Below are 14,727 nucleotides of genomic sequence, written 5' to 3' on the forward strand. Positions count from 1 at the left end.
GTTAAAATTACAGATCCGGCACCGATATCGTCATATTCAAAAATGACCTACGGTTTCAGTTTCGAAGCTTATATGATATTTTTTCATGATAGGTATTTATATAAAAGTAAACTAAATTGGCTAAAATAGTGATATAGTACTTAACTCCAGCATAAATTTAAATGTTTCCTGAAAAAAAAATCAATTTGCAGTTTAGTGATGTCCCCAACCTGATGGTTACAACTGAGGTTGAAGGGTTTCGCAATTCCTTTCTTAATCACACTCTTTCAATTACTAATCATATAAATATCTGGCTGAATCTGGTTCAGTTTTGGAAACAATTCAAGCAGTTTTTCCAGTCTATAAAGGACAATTATTTTACTATAACTTTAACAAACTTTATTGAAAATAAAGCTGCAGCTATGCATAGACATATATAGCCTGTATTCTGAATTGAATTTATTGTCACGTGTACCGAGGCACAGTGAAAATATTTTACTATAACTTTAACAAACTTTATTGAAAATAAAGCTGCAGCTATGCATAGACATATATAGCCTGTATTCTGAATTGAATTGAATTGAATTTATTGTCACGTGTACCGAGGCACAGTGAAAAGCTTTGTCTTGCGAGCAATACAGGCAGGTCACATCGTGAAGTTGCATAGATAGTAAATAACGGCAAAAGCAAAACACAGGTACAGGCGAATGTTAAGAGTTTGTGAGTCCATTCAGTATTCTAACAACAGTCGGGTAGAAATTGTTATGAAATCAGCTGGTGCATGTGTTCAGGCTTCTGTACCTTCTCCCCGATGGTAGAGGTTGTAGAAAAACATTGCCAGGTTGGAATGGATCTTTAAGAATGCTGACGGCCTTTCCTTGACAGCGGGCCTGGTAGATAGATTCTGTAGATGGGAGGTTGGCCTTTGTGATTGTCTGGGCTGAGTACACTGCTCTCTGTAACCGTCTCTGATCTTGAATGGTACAGTTGCCATACCAGGTAGTCATACATCCAGACAGAATGCTCTCGATGGTTCACCTATAAACATTTGCAAGGGTATTCGCTATCATGCCAAATTTCCTTAGCTGCCTGAGGAAGAAGAGAAGTTATTGGGCCTTTGTAACCAGTGCATCCACATGAAGAGTCCAAGAAAGCTTGTTGTGGATAACCACCACCTAGAGCTTGACACTCTCCACTTGTTCCATCTCTGTGCTGTTAATGTGTAGGGGGGCATGAGTAACATCCTGCCAAAAATCAATAATGTGTTCCTTGGTTTTGCCAGCATTGAGAGCTAGGTTGTTCTCAGTGCAGCATTTTTCCAGGTCTCCCACCTCCCATCTGTAGTCTGTTTCATCTCCATCTGAGATTCGACAGACTATGGTGGTGTCATCAGCAAACTTGTCAAGATGTTCTAGGGAGGAGTGAAGGGCAAGTGATATGGCATCTGACATGGATCTGTTGGCCTGATAGGCAAATTGGAGTGGGTCAAGAGTAGTGGGGAGGATGGAGTTGCTTAATACCATGACCAGCCTTTCAAAGCACTTCATGACCACCAAAGTTAGGGCCACTGGGCGGTAGTCATTGAGACATGCTGCACGAGCCTTCTTAGGCACAGGAATGATGAGGGCCCTCTTGAAACAGGCTGGGACAGTGGCCTGCTGCAGGGAGAGGTTGAAGATGTCCGAGAAGACTTCTGCCAGTTGATCTGCGCATGCTCGGAGTGCACGGCCTGGTACTCCGTCTGGTCCCGTCGCTTTCCTTGAATTCACACGAAGGAAAACTGATCTGACGTCTGATAGAGTGTTAGAGATGTACAGCACAGAAACAGACCCTTCGGTCCAACCCGTCCCACCTGCCAGCGCCCGGCCCATATCCCTCCAAACCCTTCCCATTCATATACCCATCCAAATGCCTCTTAAATGTTGCAATTGTACCAGCCTCCACCACTTCCTCTGGCAGCTCATTCTATACCTATACCTCCCTCTGTGTGAAAAAATTGCCCCTTAGGTCTCTTCTATATCTTTCCCCCTCTCACCCTAAACCTATGCCCTCTAGTTCTGGACTCCCCGACCCCAGGGAAAAGACTTTGCCTATTTACCCTATCCATGCCCCTCATAGTTTTGTAAATCTCTATAAGTTCACCCGTCAACCTCCGACGCTCCTGGGAAAACAGCCCCAACCTGTTCAGCCTCTCCCTATAGCTCAAATCCTCTAACCCTGGCAACATCCTTGTAAATCTTTGCAGTGACTGTTGGGATAGGTCCCATTCTAACGTTCCAAAATTAACATGAAACAAAATTCAGTAATAACTTAGGGTGGCATGTTGGCTCGGTGGTTAGCACTGCTGCCTCACAGCGCCTGGGATCCGGGTTCGATTCCCATCTCAGGCGCCTGTCTGTATGGAGTTTGCACAATCTCTCTGTGTCTGCGGGGATTTCCCGTCATGATTTTCTAAACCTCTATAAGGTCACCCCTCAGCCTTGATGCTGCAGGGAAAACAGCTCTAGCCTATTCACCCTTTCCCTATAGCTCAAATCCTCCAAACCTGGCAACATCCTTGTAAATGTTTTCTGAATCCTTTCAAGTTTCACAACATCCTTCTGATAGGAAGGAGACCAGAATTGCACACAATATTCCAAAAGTGGCCTAACCAATGTCCTGTACGCCACAACGTGACCTCCCAAATCCTATACTCAATACTCTGACCAGTAAAGAAAACATACCAAACGCCGCCTTCACTATCCTATCGACCTGCGACGCCACTTTCAAGGAGTTATGAACCTGCACTCCAAGGTCTTTTTGTTCAGCAACACTCCCTAGGACCTTACCATTTAATCTATAAGACCTGCTAAAATTTGCCTTCCCAAAATGCAGCACCTCATCTGCCTCTAGTGAGAGAACAGCCCTTTGGCCTGGTAAGATTATGGCAACTTTACCTTAACTTAGCATTATCAGGATTTAAATATCATAACATTAACATCATCAACATGTTTTCTTACAACTGTCCTTTAACTCGCAAATAACTTTTCAGTTAAGTCAACAGTCAGATTGTTTCTCTTTTCATCAGTTGTCGGCATTTCTGAATCTAAACCTGGTAAATTATTACTTTTAGTCAATAAGGCCAAAATGACTTCTTTGTGTGCTAACAAGTCATCTCTGTTCTGAATGAAATCTCATTTAGCCATTTCGAGATTATTATTGAGCGGCTTTTTACGCTTAGATAAAAGTGTTTTGCACTATCATTGGTTCTGATCTCCGCACACTTTGAAGTCTTATGCTTTCTCTTGATCGGATTCCAAAAGTATTTTATTTAATAATTTCCAAGCAGTAGCAACATCATTCTGGTATATTACTTGCTTACCAACACTTTGGTTTAAAACTTTCCATATTTTGGCTGTGTCAATTTCAGTGAGTTTCATGGACCATTTTCCTCCATAAGACCATAAGAAATAAGAAAAGAGGTAGGCCATTCAGTCCCTCGAGGAGGGACTCCAATCTTAAATTGGAGTTTCTTTATTCTGATACTATGCCATCTGGTTCGAGACTTTCCATGAGCGGAATCATAAGAGTTCCTCTTTCCAAAGGACTACCAGGGGACACCATGACACCTGATACTGAGCTTAGTCTGAAGTAGTCACCCAAGTCAGGGGATCAAGCTGCAATGGCAGAACAGAGTTAATGATGATATGCTCTCCCCAAAGCTAAGAGCCAGAGTCTTCTGTTTGCTCCCTCTAACTCTGCAATCACATCCACATATGATCTGAAGGTGTACCTGAATCCTAATAGAATGAGGGAAGTGAGTGATTTGTTAATTTAGGGTTAATTAGGTGTGAATTTGCCATATACTTATGGGGAGCTTGTTAATATGTGGGATGTGTGGATTTTATGGAATGTAATTAATTGAAATAAATCTCTCACTAAAAGTATGAACTTGCACTTTGCACATTCTAGTTGCAAAAGCCCTGGGGTCATCCACCAAAACCTTCATAGAAAAATAAATCTTCTGAGGAGACACATAGGTGGTACATACGTGATATGGGTGAAACTTCATTATAAACAGACCACCACATTTTTGATCCCCTTCCTTAGCGCCATATAATGTTAGCAACCTGTCTGAAGGGGTGTTAATCTTTCCTTAATGGTAATCATTAACTAAAATGTTGTCATTCTTGAAAATAAAATGTTGTCATTGTTGAAACTAGAATAATCAGATATTGTGAGCCTTCAAACTTCTGTTAACATTAACTTCTATAAATCATCAGGAAAAGTGAAGAAAGAACAAACAGTAAAACTGCATTTGTCTTTGGCACTAAATGGCTTCTTGCTTCTGTATAAAACCCACCCCTTTCCCACCATAAGTTCTGAAGATGGCCCTGAAATGTTCACTCAGATGTCTCTCCACAGATGCTACCAGACCTGCTAAGATTTTCCAGCAATTTCTGTTTGTGTTTCAGATTTTCAACATCCACAGTTCTTTTGTTTTTTTTTCCACACAGGTCCTCAGTGAATACTTGGAATAATAACAATTTACAGTCAATGAATGATATCTTCACCCTACTCAGATGTATTAGAGCCAGGTAGCAATTCAATTCTGTCTAGTTTGTTGTGTCTGACACTACACCATTCTATCATAGTGAAGGTGATGTTCCTTTGGTTCAATGACTTCATCTTATTCCTCAGAAGAGTGTTGTCATTTTCCCATCTCTTCAATATCCATCACATCCTGTCTTTGCCTGCTCCAGTTGTACAGAGCATAACTTGTTAGGTTGATACAGTACATTTTGTCTGGAGTGTATTGCAAAGATCCTCCGGACTGATCCAAGTATTGAGGAGAACTGTCATCTATCTATGCTGGCCCTGGTGGAAGAAAGGGTTGCACTGTGTTTGTGTTCAGCCTCAGTCAGGGATTGCAATGTGGTCATGGTTGGACAGTTTAGCCCTTGTCTCCCAGCAACTGTCCTCATAAGGAATTCAGCCCTTGGAATGAAGCAGGAACCTATGAGTTACAAGGATATGTATGTCATATTAGCTTTCAGTGTACCTGGTGCAGACTTCTAAGATGTGGTACTGATAATTAAAGATGATACGGAATTGACTGAATGGAATCCTTTTCTATTAATGAACTTAACTGTTATCAAATTGAGTTCTCAACATGACATATTTCAAGTCTATCATGCACTGCACCTGAGGAACTCAGCTAAATTGGCAAAGCCTATTGCCTAGGCTGTAGCATGGATGTTGTCATAGGCTAAGATATAAAATTGTTTGATCTTGCACAAATTGCATCAGTAACAACATGTTACATTTGTGGGTTGAGGATTAGGAGATCCCACACAGGTTTTCTGAAACAAAAGCAGAAATTGCTGGAAAATCTCAGCAGGTCTGGCAACATCTGTGGAGAGTGACTCTTCAGAACTGATGATAGCTAGGAAAAGGATAGTTTTTAGACAGAAGATGGGAGGGGAATAGCAGAAATGGCAGCTAATGATCCTCTGCATGTGGATGCTGATAGGATGGTAGGTGAAGACAAGGGGTCCCTATCGCTGTCGTGTGAGGGAACAGAGGGAGAATGTGCTGAAGTGTGGGAAATGGGTCAGATCCAGGTGAGGGCCCTGTCAACTACAGTGCTGGGGAATCCTCGGTTGAGGAAGAAGGTGGACTTTTCAGAAGTCTCTTGTCAAGTTGACATCATCAGAAGAGATGCAATGGAGATGGAGGAACTGGGAGAATGGAATAGAGTCTTTATGTGAAGAATGGTGTGAGGATATATACGTATATATATATAGTATTTGCTGCCATTTTCTAACTAATGTTGCCACCCTTCATAGTAATTGTCCGACCTGCATCCCACAAGCTGGCTCCAATCCTCACCTTTCAGTTCCCCAGTTTGTTCAACACAGCCCATGATAACCATTTTGACATTTCCTTCTCAAATTCCCAAGATTGACCAGGTCTCTTACCCCCTGGACTGACTTGAGAGGACATCCTCACTAAGAATGGACTGGACCTCTGACTGATTTCTGTGCAGCTCCACAAATTAGACATAATCCCCTAACTGATTGCACTGACCGATTTTTGCTCAAATCCCAGACTCTCAACATCAGGTATCCCTGGCCCCTGATTGCATCAAGTGACCAACTGACCATGGTCAATCCCCTCGACTGAAAATAAATGATGCCCTTGACTTCCCATGATGGCACCCTCTTGACTGACCATAGACCCTCTTGACTGGTCAAGGGACTATTTCACTTAGATGTTCAGACATGGGCATTTGTTCGAAGGACATGCAGTGTGTTTGCCGTACAAGCTGCTAGCACATGCTGGGTGTGAGACATTAATGTAGCACAGTGCGATACACCAAACGTTCTGTGTCCTAGTCTGTTCAGTGCTGACAGGTATAATGAGCTGCTTGGATTTATGCCTACAGTAGAAGATGACATAATTTAGGACTACTGCGAGCCAATAGTTCTGAATAAAGCAGCATTATTTAAAAGACTTGGAGAAGAAGAAATGTTGTGGGCATTTAATAGGACACAAAGTTGGAGGAGTGTACTGTTTCCTTTCCTAGTCCCACTCCTCCACTTCAGAACAAAGTTTGAAGTTAAAAAGGGCAGTGATATTGTTAATCATAGAGGTATTCCATTGAATGTCATAACCAAATTGACCTGTCAACAAGGAACAACTAATTTATTACAAATGAAACTTATTCAAACAAACATGCAGCAATTATTAACAAATGAAGGTTCAGACATGCAAAGATGCAGTCATTCTTTCGTATCCATGAGGATTTCATTCCTGAGAATCCCCACGAATGCTGAACTTTGCGAACGTGGAGCTCATTAAAAAAGGTTAAAAATCGTAAATATCCGAGTTTGCCCACAGATGTTGAATTTTGTTGTTACTTATTTTTTTAACGCATATCGGTGAATTCGTGATTTTGTGGGTACAGAGGATTTGTTGTAAATATAACCTGTATTCTAACAACCAGCAATTGCCATGAGGCAAATATTATAATAGACAAATTGTGGTTGAAAAACACACAATACGTCAAATAGCAAATGCAATCAATCAGTCCCCATCGATTTCTCAGCAATCCTGCTAGACATCAGTGACACTGCAGTACCAAAATATCTTAAAACTTTAGAAGGGAGTGAAATTCTTCACTTTCAAAGACTTAACTTCTGACCTTTCTCAAAAGGCATCTATCATAGAATGCCTGAATGACTTCTCATATCCTGGTATAGAACTTCTATTATCTATCATAATGAATGGAATCTTTAGAAAGTTGTATCTCCAATTCTGGTTTATAAATACTATCCAAAATGAAATATAAATGCACTGCAAATAATGAGAAAGGTTGTATCACCTTTTTTGATCTAGACAAGGAAATGAATTACATGTTTAACAAAATGTACAATGGAGTGATTTGTTGAGAAAATTTTCAACCTGAGAAATTTTCATTGATAATAGGAACATTGATTATGTAGATAAAAAAAAGTATCTTATGTATAATGTAGATAAGAAAGTATCTTATATTGAAACTGTTCTTGTCATCATTATTCTCTCCTGTAAATCATCAACTGGCATACATGTCTTTAGGGCAGTGATATTTCATTGGTTATATTATATTAAGTTTTGTCTTTTAGGTTTGGGATATTGAAGACCAAATGTGCCTCATTACTGTGAAACCTAAAGCTAGTCAGATTAATGGAGATTTGGCCACTTGTTATTATTCTGAGGAATCAAAGGCACTCTACATTGCAACTGATTCATTGGCACAGCTACTGCTGCAGAACAGGTAAGCAGTGTAAAGTAGCTTGCCTAAATGTTTATTCATGGCATCAGTCACCTGAAATCAAACAGATGTAAGAAACTGAAATAGATTTATCCAAAACTTATTAAGAAGAGTAATAAAATTGATCATGTGGTTTGAGGCCTCTGAACAGAATATTTTTGTATGGTCTATAATATAAATTTTGGTGATATAGGGCAATTTTTTTTCTAATTTTAGGAGAAATTATTGTGGATAGCATGACTGATTCATGTTTGAAGTAGGTTTAGGACAGGTAATATTGATTAAATTTAATGAATCTAATGATACTTTATCAGCAGAGAGGAGCTGAATAAAGGTGTGTCTCACAAGAAACCTGTTCTGTGTTGTCAATACAACAAGTTAATGAGACAAGTCGTTACTTGCTGTGAAGGATCTGTAAGTAAGCAAACTGTTAAAAAAAACACATCTTTTTGTTGTGAATATGATGGTGCAGCAGTACTTGTAATTAGAAATAGATTCAAGAAAGAGCTTTTTGTTTTTCTTTAAATGTTTATGACTTTAAACCCAACCATGACTGTAACTAACTTTTATATAATCTTCACCATTGGGACTATTACATAGTTTGATTTATTGACTTTGACAGGGCTGCTGTTGATTCTGCTACAAAGATGTGCTTTGTTAGTTCATGTAGGTCCCTCCTTTATGACTCTCCTAATTCTTGTTTGCCTGAATTGCTTGTTCTCACTTGATCCTGTGTTTGATGGTCTGATTAAGATTGTCTGAGAACAGGACTGAAAATGAATCTTCTATTCTTTGCACTACTGATTTTACTTTGTACTAGATCACTTGCTTTCGCTTGAATTCAATTTCTCTGATACTATTTTACTATTTGACTTCGAATAATATACTTCTGATGAATAATACCATTGTCAAAATTTAATTAACTTTTGTGTGGGTTTGGTGAGATACTTTCAGTTACACATTGCAAGCCACAAGAATACATTCAGATTCAGTATTAAGGTTCTTTTAAAGACTAACTCATCTTCCTGAAGAGAGGAGAGAGGTCAGTGGCAAAAAAGAGTGGAAGAGGAGATTCAGGTATTCCACACTGCAATGCTAACAACATTGTAATTGGCTTGGACTTGATCACACAAATCTGAGCTAGCACTCCAGTGCATCACTAAAGTGGTTCTTCACCATTAAATGTGCCATCTTTCCAATAAGACATTAACTTCCTGTCTGCCCTCTCAATCACAAGTAAAAGAAACCACAGGCTGAATTATATCAAAAATCACTTAAGAGTCAATTTCAGGGTGCTCTTTGACCTCTAGCAAGCATTCTCATATGATTCTCCACAACTCGCTTAATTAGCTATGCACCACACTTTTATGGCACCCTGCTTGTACTGTTGTGCACTCAGCAATAGTAAAAGTACTCACTACTGTTGGGACTTACTGCGATTCTCAGCACTGGCTCTGTATTTACAATCCAACTATTCACCTAGTCAATTCACCCAGGCAAGATCTGTCCTTTAAATTGCACATAGTGGAAGAGGAATGAAAAAGAAAAGTTTCTGAGGACACAGAAACTGGTGACACTTCATTGCAAATACAAGTTTACATTTGTAAGTATATTGCTCTTTACATCATCGCCTGTCTAATTTCCTGTAAATGCAGTGAGAAGAATCAAACCATGCAGGTTACCTTTCCTTAGCATCATATCCTCTTAAGACCTTGTTTAATTAAGTGCTATACTCTCCTCAATGTCTACTATAGCATAATATTTTCTCATCGTTCAATGTAAGAGCATTAAATATTGGCGGCTGTGGCATTGTGATAATGTCACTAGACTAATAATCCATAGTCGCTAATGTTCTGGGGAAATGAGTGTGAATCCCACCATAGCAGATGGTGAAATTTGAAATCAATATTAACTTTTCAATGTTGAATTCAATAAAACTCTGGAAATAAAAAGCTAGTCTAATGGCAGTTGTATAATCAATGTCAATATTATAAATACCTATCTAATTCATTAATGTCCTTTTGGGAAGGAAATCTTTCATTCTTATTTGGTTTGGGCTAAATGTAACACCAGACCAACATCTAAGTGCTTCACTCCTAAAATCCCTCTGAAATGGCCTAACAAACTACTCAGTTCATGGGAAATCTTTACAGGATTTACAAGAATTGTTCCATGAATGAGACACTTCAGTTCTGAGGATAGATTGAGGAAGTTGGGACTGTTCTCTTCTGAAGAGAAGAAAGTTGAGAGATTAGATAAGGGTTTTCAAAATCATGAGTGTGCTGGATGGAGAAGATCGGGAGAAACTGTTCCTGCTCATAAAGGAACAAGAACAAGAGTGCAGATTTGGAGTGATGTACAAGCGAAGCAAGGGATTTAAGAAACAAAAGCAGATATTGCTAGAAAATCTCAGTAGGACTGGCATCACCTGTGGAGAGAAAGCAGTGTTAAGTCCAGTTACTGTCCAATGGTTTTTTCTCCCTGCTGACCTCTGTCACAACCCGTCATTTACTCTCCCCCCACTCCATCTTCTGCATGAAAAGCATCCTTTTCCAAGCTAATCATTTCAAAACAAGGGTCACTGGATCCGAAACATTAAGAATCTAGAACATAGAATTGTACAGCACAGGAATGGGCCCTTCAGTCCACGATATTGTGCCGAACATGACGCTAAATGAAACTATTCCCTTCTGCCTACCATTGGTTCATATCCTGCCATTCCTTCTTGTGCTTATCTAAATGTCCCTTAAATGCCCTTATTGTGTCCGCCTCCACAACCACCCCTGGCGTTCCAGACCCCTACCACTCTGAGTAAAGAAATCTGCCTCTCATGTCTCCTTTGAACTTTCCCCCTCTTACCTTAAATCCATGTTCCCTAGTATTAGACATTTCAACTCTTCGGGGAGAAAGATTCTGACCATCAACCATATCTATGCATCTCATAATTTTATAAACTTCTGTCAAGTCTCCCTTCAGCCTCTGCTGCTCAAGAGAAAACAACCTGAGTTTTTCTAGCTTTTCCTTATAGGTAATAACCTCTAATCCAGGCAACACTGTGGTGAACCTTTTCTGCAGTTGAAAAGTAAGGCGCTGGGGAAGCAGGAGAATCAATGTTTTGGGCATGCATCTTTCATCAGAAATGTGTTGAAGGAAGGGGGCTGAGAGATAAATAGGAGGATCCGGTGGGGCTGGGGGAAAGGTAGATGGAGGTGATGGTGATAGGTTGGAGGGGAGGGTGGAGCAGATAAGTGGGAAGGAAGATGGACAGGTAGGATATTTCAAGAGGGTGGTGCTATGTTGGAAGGTTAGATCTGGGATAAGGTGGGGCAAGGGAAGATGAGTAAACTGGTGAAATCAATGTTGATGTCATGTGGTTGGAAGAACCAAGGCGGAAGGTGAGGTGTTCAGGTGGCTAGGATTTAGAGGGAGGAGGCCAGGACTTGCATGTCTTTGGCGGAGTGGGAGGGGAAGTTGAAGTGGTCGGCCACAGGGTGGTGAGGTTGTTTGATGCGTGTGTCTCAGAGATGTTCCCTGAAACATTGCGCAAGTTGGTACCCTCCTGCCAAATCTAAGTCATCTGATGCTTGGAGGAAGAACATCTCATCTTCAGCCTTGGAACCCTCCATCCACACAGCATCAACATTGATTTCACCAGTTTCCTCATCTCCCTTCCCCCACCTCATTCAAGATCTAACCCTCCAACTTGGTACCGCCCTCTTGAATGTCCTACATGTCCATCCTCCTTCCCACCTATCTGCTCCACTTTCCCCTCTGACCTATCACCTCCATCTACCTATTGCCTTCCCAGCTACCTTTCCCCATAGCCCCACCCCCCAACCTCCTATTTATCTCTCAGCTCCATTCCCACCCCCAACATTCCTGATGCAGGGCTTATGCCTGAAACATCAATTCTCCCGATCATCAGATGCTACCTGACTTACTGTGCTTTTCCAGCACCACACTTTTCGACTGATTTCCAGCATCTGCAGTCCTTACTTTCTCCGAGTCTTTTCTGCATCGTCTCCAAAGCCTCCACATTCTTTCTGTAATGTGGTGACCAGAACTGAATACAATACTCGTAAGTGTGATCTAACCAAAGTCTTATACAGCTGCAACATGATATAATGACCAATGCACTCAAGTCCCCAAGCAATAATGGCAAACATGCCGTATGCCTTTTTTACCACCTTATCTATTTGTGTGGCCTCTTTCAGGGCACTATAGACTTGAACTGAAGATCCTTTTGTACATCAATGCTGTTCAGTGTCCTGCCATTAACTGTATACTTTTCCTTAACGTTTGATCTCCCAAAGTGCAGCATCTGATGCTTACCCGGGATAAACTCCATCTGCCATTTGTCCACCCATATCTACAACTGATCTAAATCCCACTGTATTCTTTGACAATCTTCTATACTAGCCACAATTCCACTGATCTTTGTATGGTCTGCAAACTTGCTAACCCACCCATCCACATTTTCATCTAAGTAATTTATCAGAAATGGCAAAGGTCTCAGTACGGTTCCCTGCAGAACACTACTGGTCATGAACCTCCAGCCTGTAAAACACCATTCTACCACCATCCTCTGTCTTCTATGGGCAAGCCAATTCTGAATTCATGGAGCTAAATGACTGTGCATCCCATGCATCTTAATCTTCTGGATGGGCCTACCATGAGGGACCTTGTTGAAAGCCTTACTAAAATCCGTGTAAACAACATCCACTGCTATACTCTCGTCAATTGATTTTGTCACCTCCTCAAAACATTCAATCAAGTTAGTAAGACATGACCTTCCCTGCACAAAGCTGGGCTGATTGTCTCTAATTAGGCCATGCTTTTCCAAATGTGCATAAATCCAATCCCTAAGAATTCTTTCCAAAAGCTTCCCAACCACCAATGTGCATAAATCCCTAAGAATTCTTTCCAAAAGCTTCCCAACCACCACTGGTTTATAGTTTCCTGGATTATCCTTGTTTCTCGTCTTGAACAGAGAAACAACATTAGCTACTCGCTAGTTGTCTCTAATTAGGCCATGCTTTTCCAAATGTGCATAAATCCAATCCCTAAGAATTCTTTCCAAAAGCTTCCCAACCACCAATGTGAGACTCACTGGTTTATAGTTTCCTGGATTATCCTTGTTTCTCGTCTTGAACAGAGAAACAACATTAGCTACTCGCCACTCATCTAGGACCTCTCCAGTGGCTAGCGAGGGTACATAGATATAGGTGAAGGCCCCAGCAATCTCCTTTTTTGCCTCCCTGAGTAACCTGGAGTAAATACCATTGGCCCTGGGGACTTATTTAACTTAATGCTCTTCAGGAGATCAAGCACCCTTTCTTGATCTCCAAATGCCCTAGCATATAAGCATACTCCACACAAATCTCACTATCCTCCATATCCTTTTCCTGGGTGAATACTGATGCAAAGTACTCATTTAGGACCTCACCCACATCCTCTACCTCCAAGCACAAGCTCCCCCCTTTATCCCACCTTCTCCCTAGTTATTGTCCTGTTTTTAAGGTATCTATAGAATGCCTTAGGATTCTTTTTAACCTTACTTGCCAAGGTCATTTCATGGCCCCTTCTTGCTCTCCTAATTCCCTGCTTAAGTATTTTCCTGCCTTCCTTATATTCCTCACAGGCCATGGTCAATTTTAGCTTCCTAAACGTTGCATATGCTTCTTCTTTCCTTTTGACTGAATTTACAACCTCTCTCGTTATCCAAGAGTTTCTTACCTTGCCATCCTTGTCCTTTTTTCTTACTGAAACATGCCAGTCTTGAACTCTCCCCAGCAGGTCTTTAAACAGTTCCGCATATCAAATGTGGACTTGCCTGATAACAATTAACACTTCCTAGCTCCTACCTAATACTGATGTAATTTACCACCCCCACCTTCCCACAAGGTCCTGACTTATCCTTGTTCATAACCATCTTAAAACGTAAGGAGTTGTGATCACTGTTTCCAAAATGCTCTCCCACTGAAAGGTCAGTCACCTGGCCAGGCTCATTAGCCAATACAAGGTCCAGTATGGCCCCCTCCTCTAGTTGGGCTATCCACATACAGTTTCAAGAAACCCTTTTGGATGCACTTAACAAATTCCACCCCGTCTAAGCCCCTTGCTGTAAGGGAGTTCCAGTCAATATTGGAGAAGTTAAACCCACTATGAGAATTCTGTTTTTATTGCATCTTTCTATAATCTGCCTACATATTTGTTCTTCATGTTGGGTGGTCTATAGTATAATCCTATCAGAATAATTGCACCCATCTTATTTTTGAGCAGTACCCATATTGCCTCTGGATGAGCTCTTCAGCATGTCCTCTCTGAGTGGAGATGTAACATTCTCATTGATTAGTAATGCAACTCGTCCAACCTTTTTTACCTTCCTCTCTATTTCATCTAAAACAATGAAACCTTGGAACATTGAGCAGCTAGTCCTGTCCCTGTCTCAGCCAAGTCTCTGTAATGGCTACACCATCATAGTCCCATGTACTGATTCAGGCTCTAATCTCATCTGCCTTACCTTTACTACTCCTTGCATTGAAATAAACACACTTCAGCCCATTAGTACCATCATGTTCATTTACCTGTTTCTGTCTGTCCTTCCTTTCTGACTTACTGATCGTAACGGAGGAGAAAGTGAGGTCTGCAGATGCTGGAGATCAGAGCCGGAGATGTGTTGCTGGAAAAGCGCAGCAGGTCAGGCAGCATCCAGGGAACAGGAGAATCGACGTTTCGGGCATAAGCCCTTCTTCAGGAATGAGGAAAGTTTGTCCAGCAGGCTAAGATAAAAGGTAGGGAGGAGGGACTTGGGGGAGGGGTGTCGGAAATGTGATAGGTGGAAAGAGGTCAAGGTGAGGGTGATAGGTCAGACTGGGGTGGGGGCGGAGAGGTCGGGAAGAAGATTGCAGGTTAGGAAGGCAGTGCTGAGTTCGATGGATTTGACTGAGACA

The 14,727-nt window shown here is 41.1% G+C and overlaps 1 protein-coding gene across 1 annotated transcript in view; it reads left to right on the forward strand.

Moving 5' to 3' along the window:
• LOC122539249 (WD repeat-containing protein 49-like) overlaps nucleotides 1-14,727 on the forward strand; it is a 92,828-nt gene that overhangs the window by 15,758 nt on the left and 62,343 nt on the right. The window contains exons 3-4 of the mRNA XM_043673951.1: nucleotides 7,626-7,777; nucleotides 8,089-8,188. Of these exons, the coding sequence (XP_043529886.1) occupies nucleotides 7,626-7,777; nucleotides 8,089-8,188 (252 nt within the window). The remainder of the gene's footprint in view (nucleotides 1-7,625; nucleotides 7,778-8,088; nucleotides 8,189-14,727) is intronic.

Source organism: Chiloscyllium plagiosum, chromosome 32 (assembly GCF_004010195.1).
Source record: "Chiloscyllium plagiosum isolate BGI_BamShark_2017 chromosome 32, ASM401019v2, whole genome shotgun sequence".
NCBI lineage: Eukaryota > Metazoa > Chordata > Chondrichthyes > Orectolobiformes > Hemiscylliidae > Chiloscyllium > Chiloscyllium plagiosum.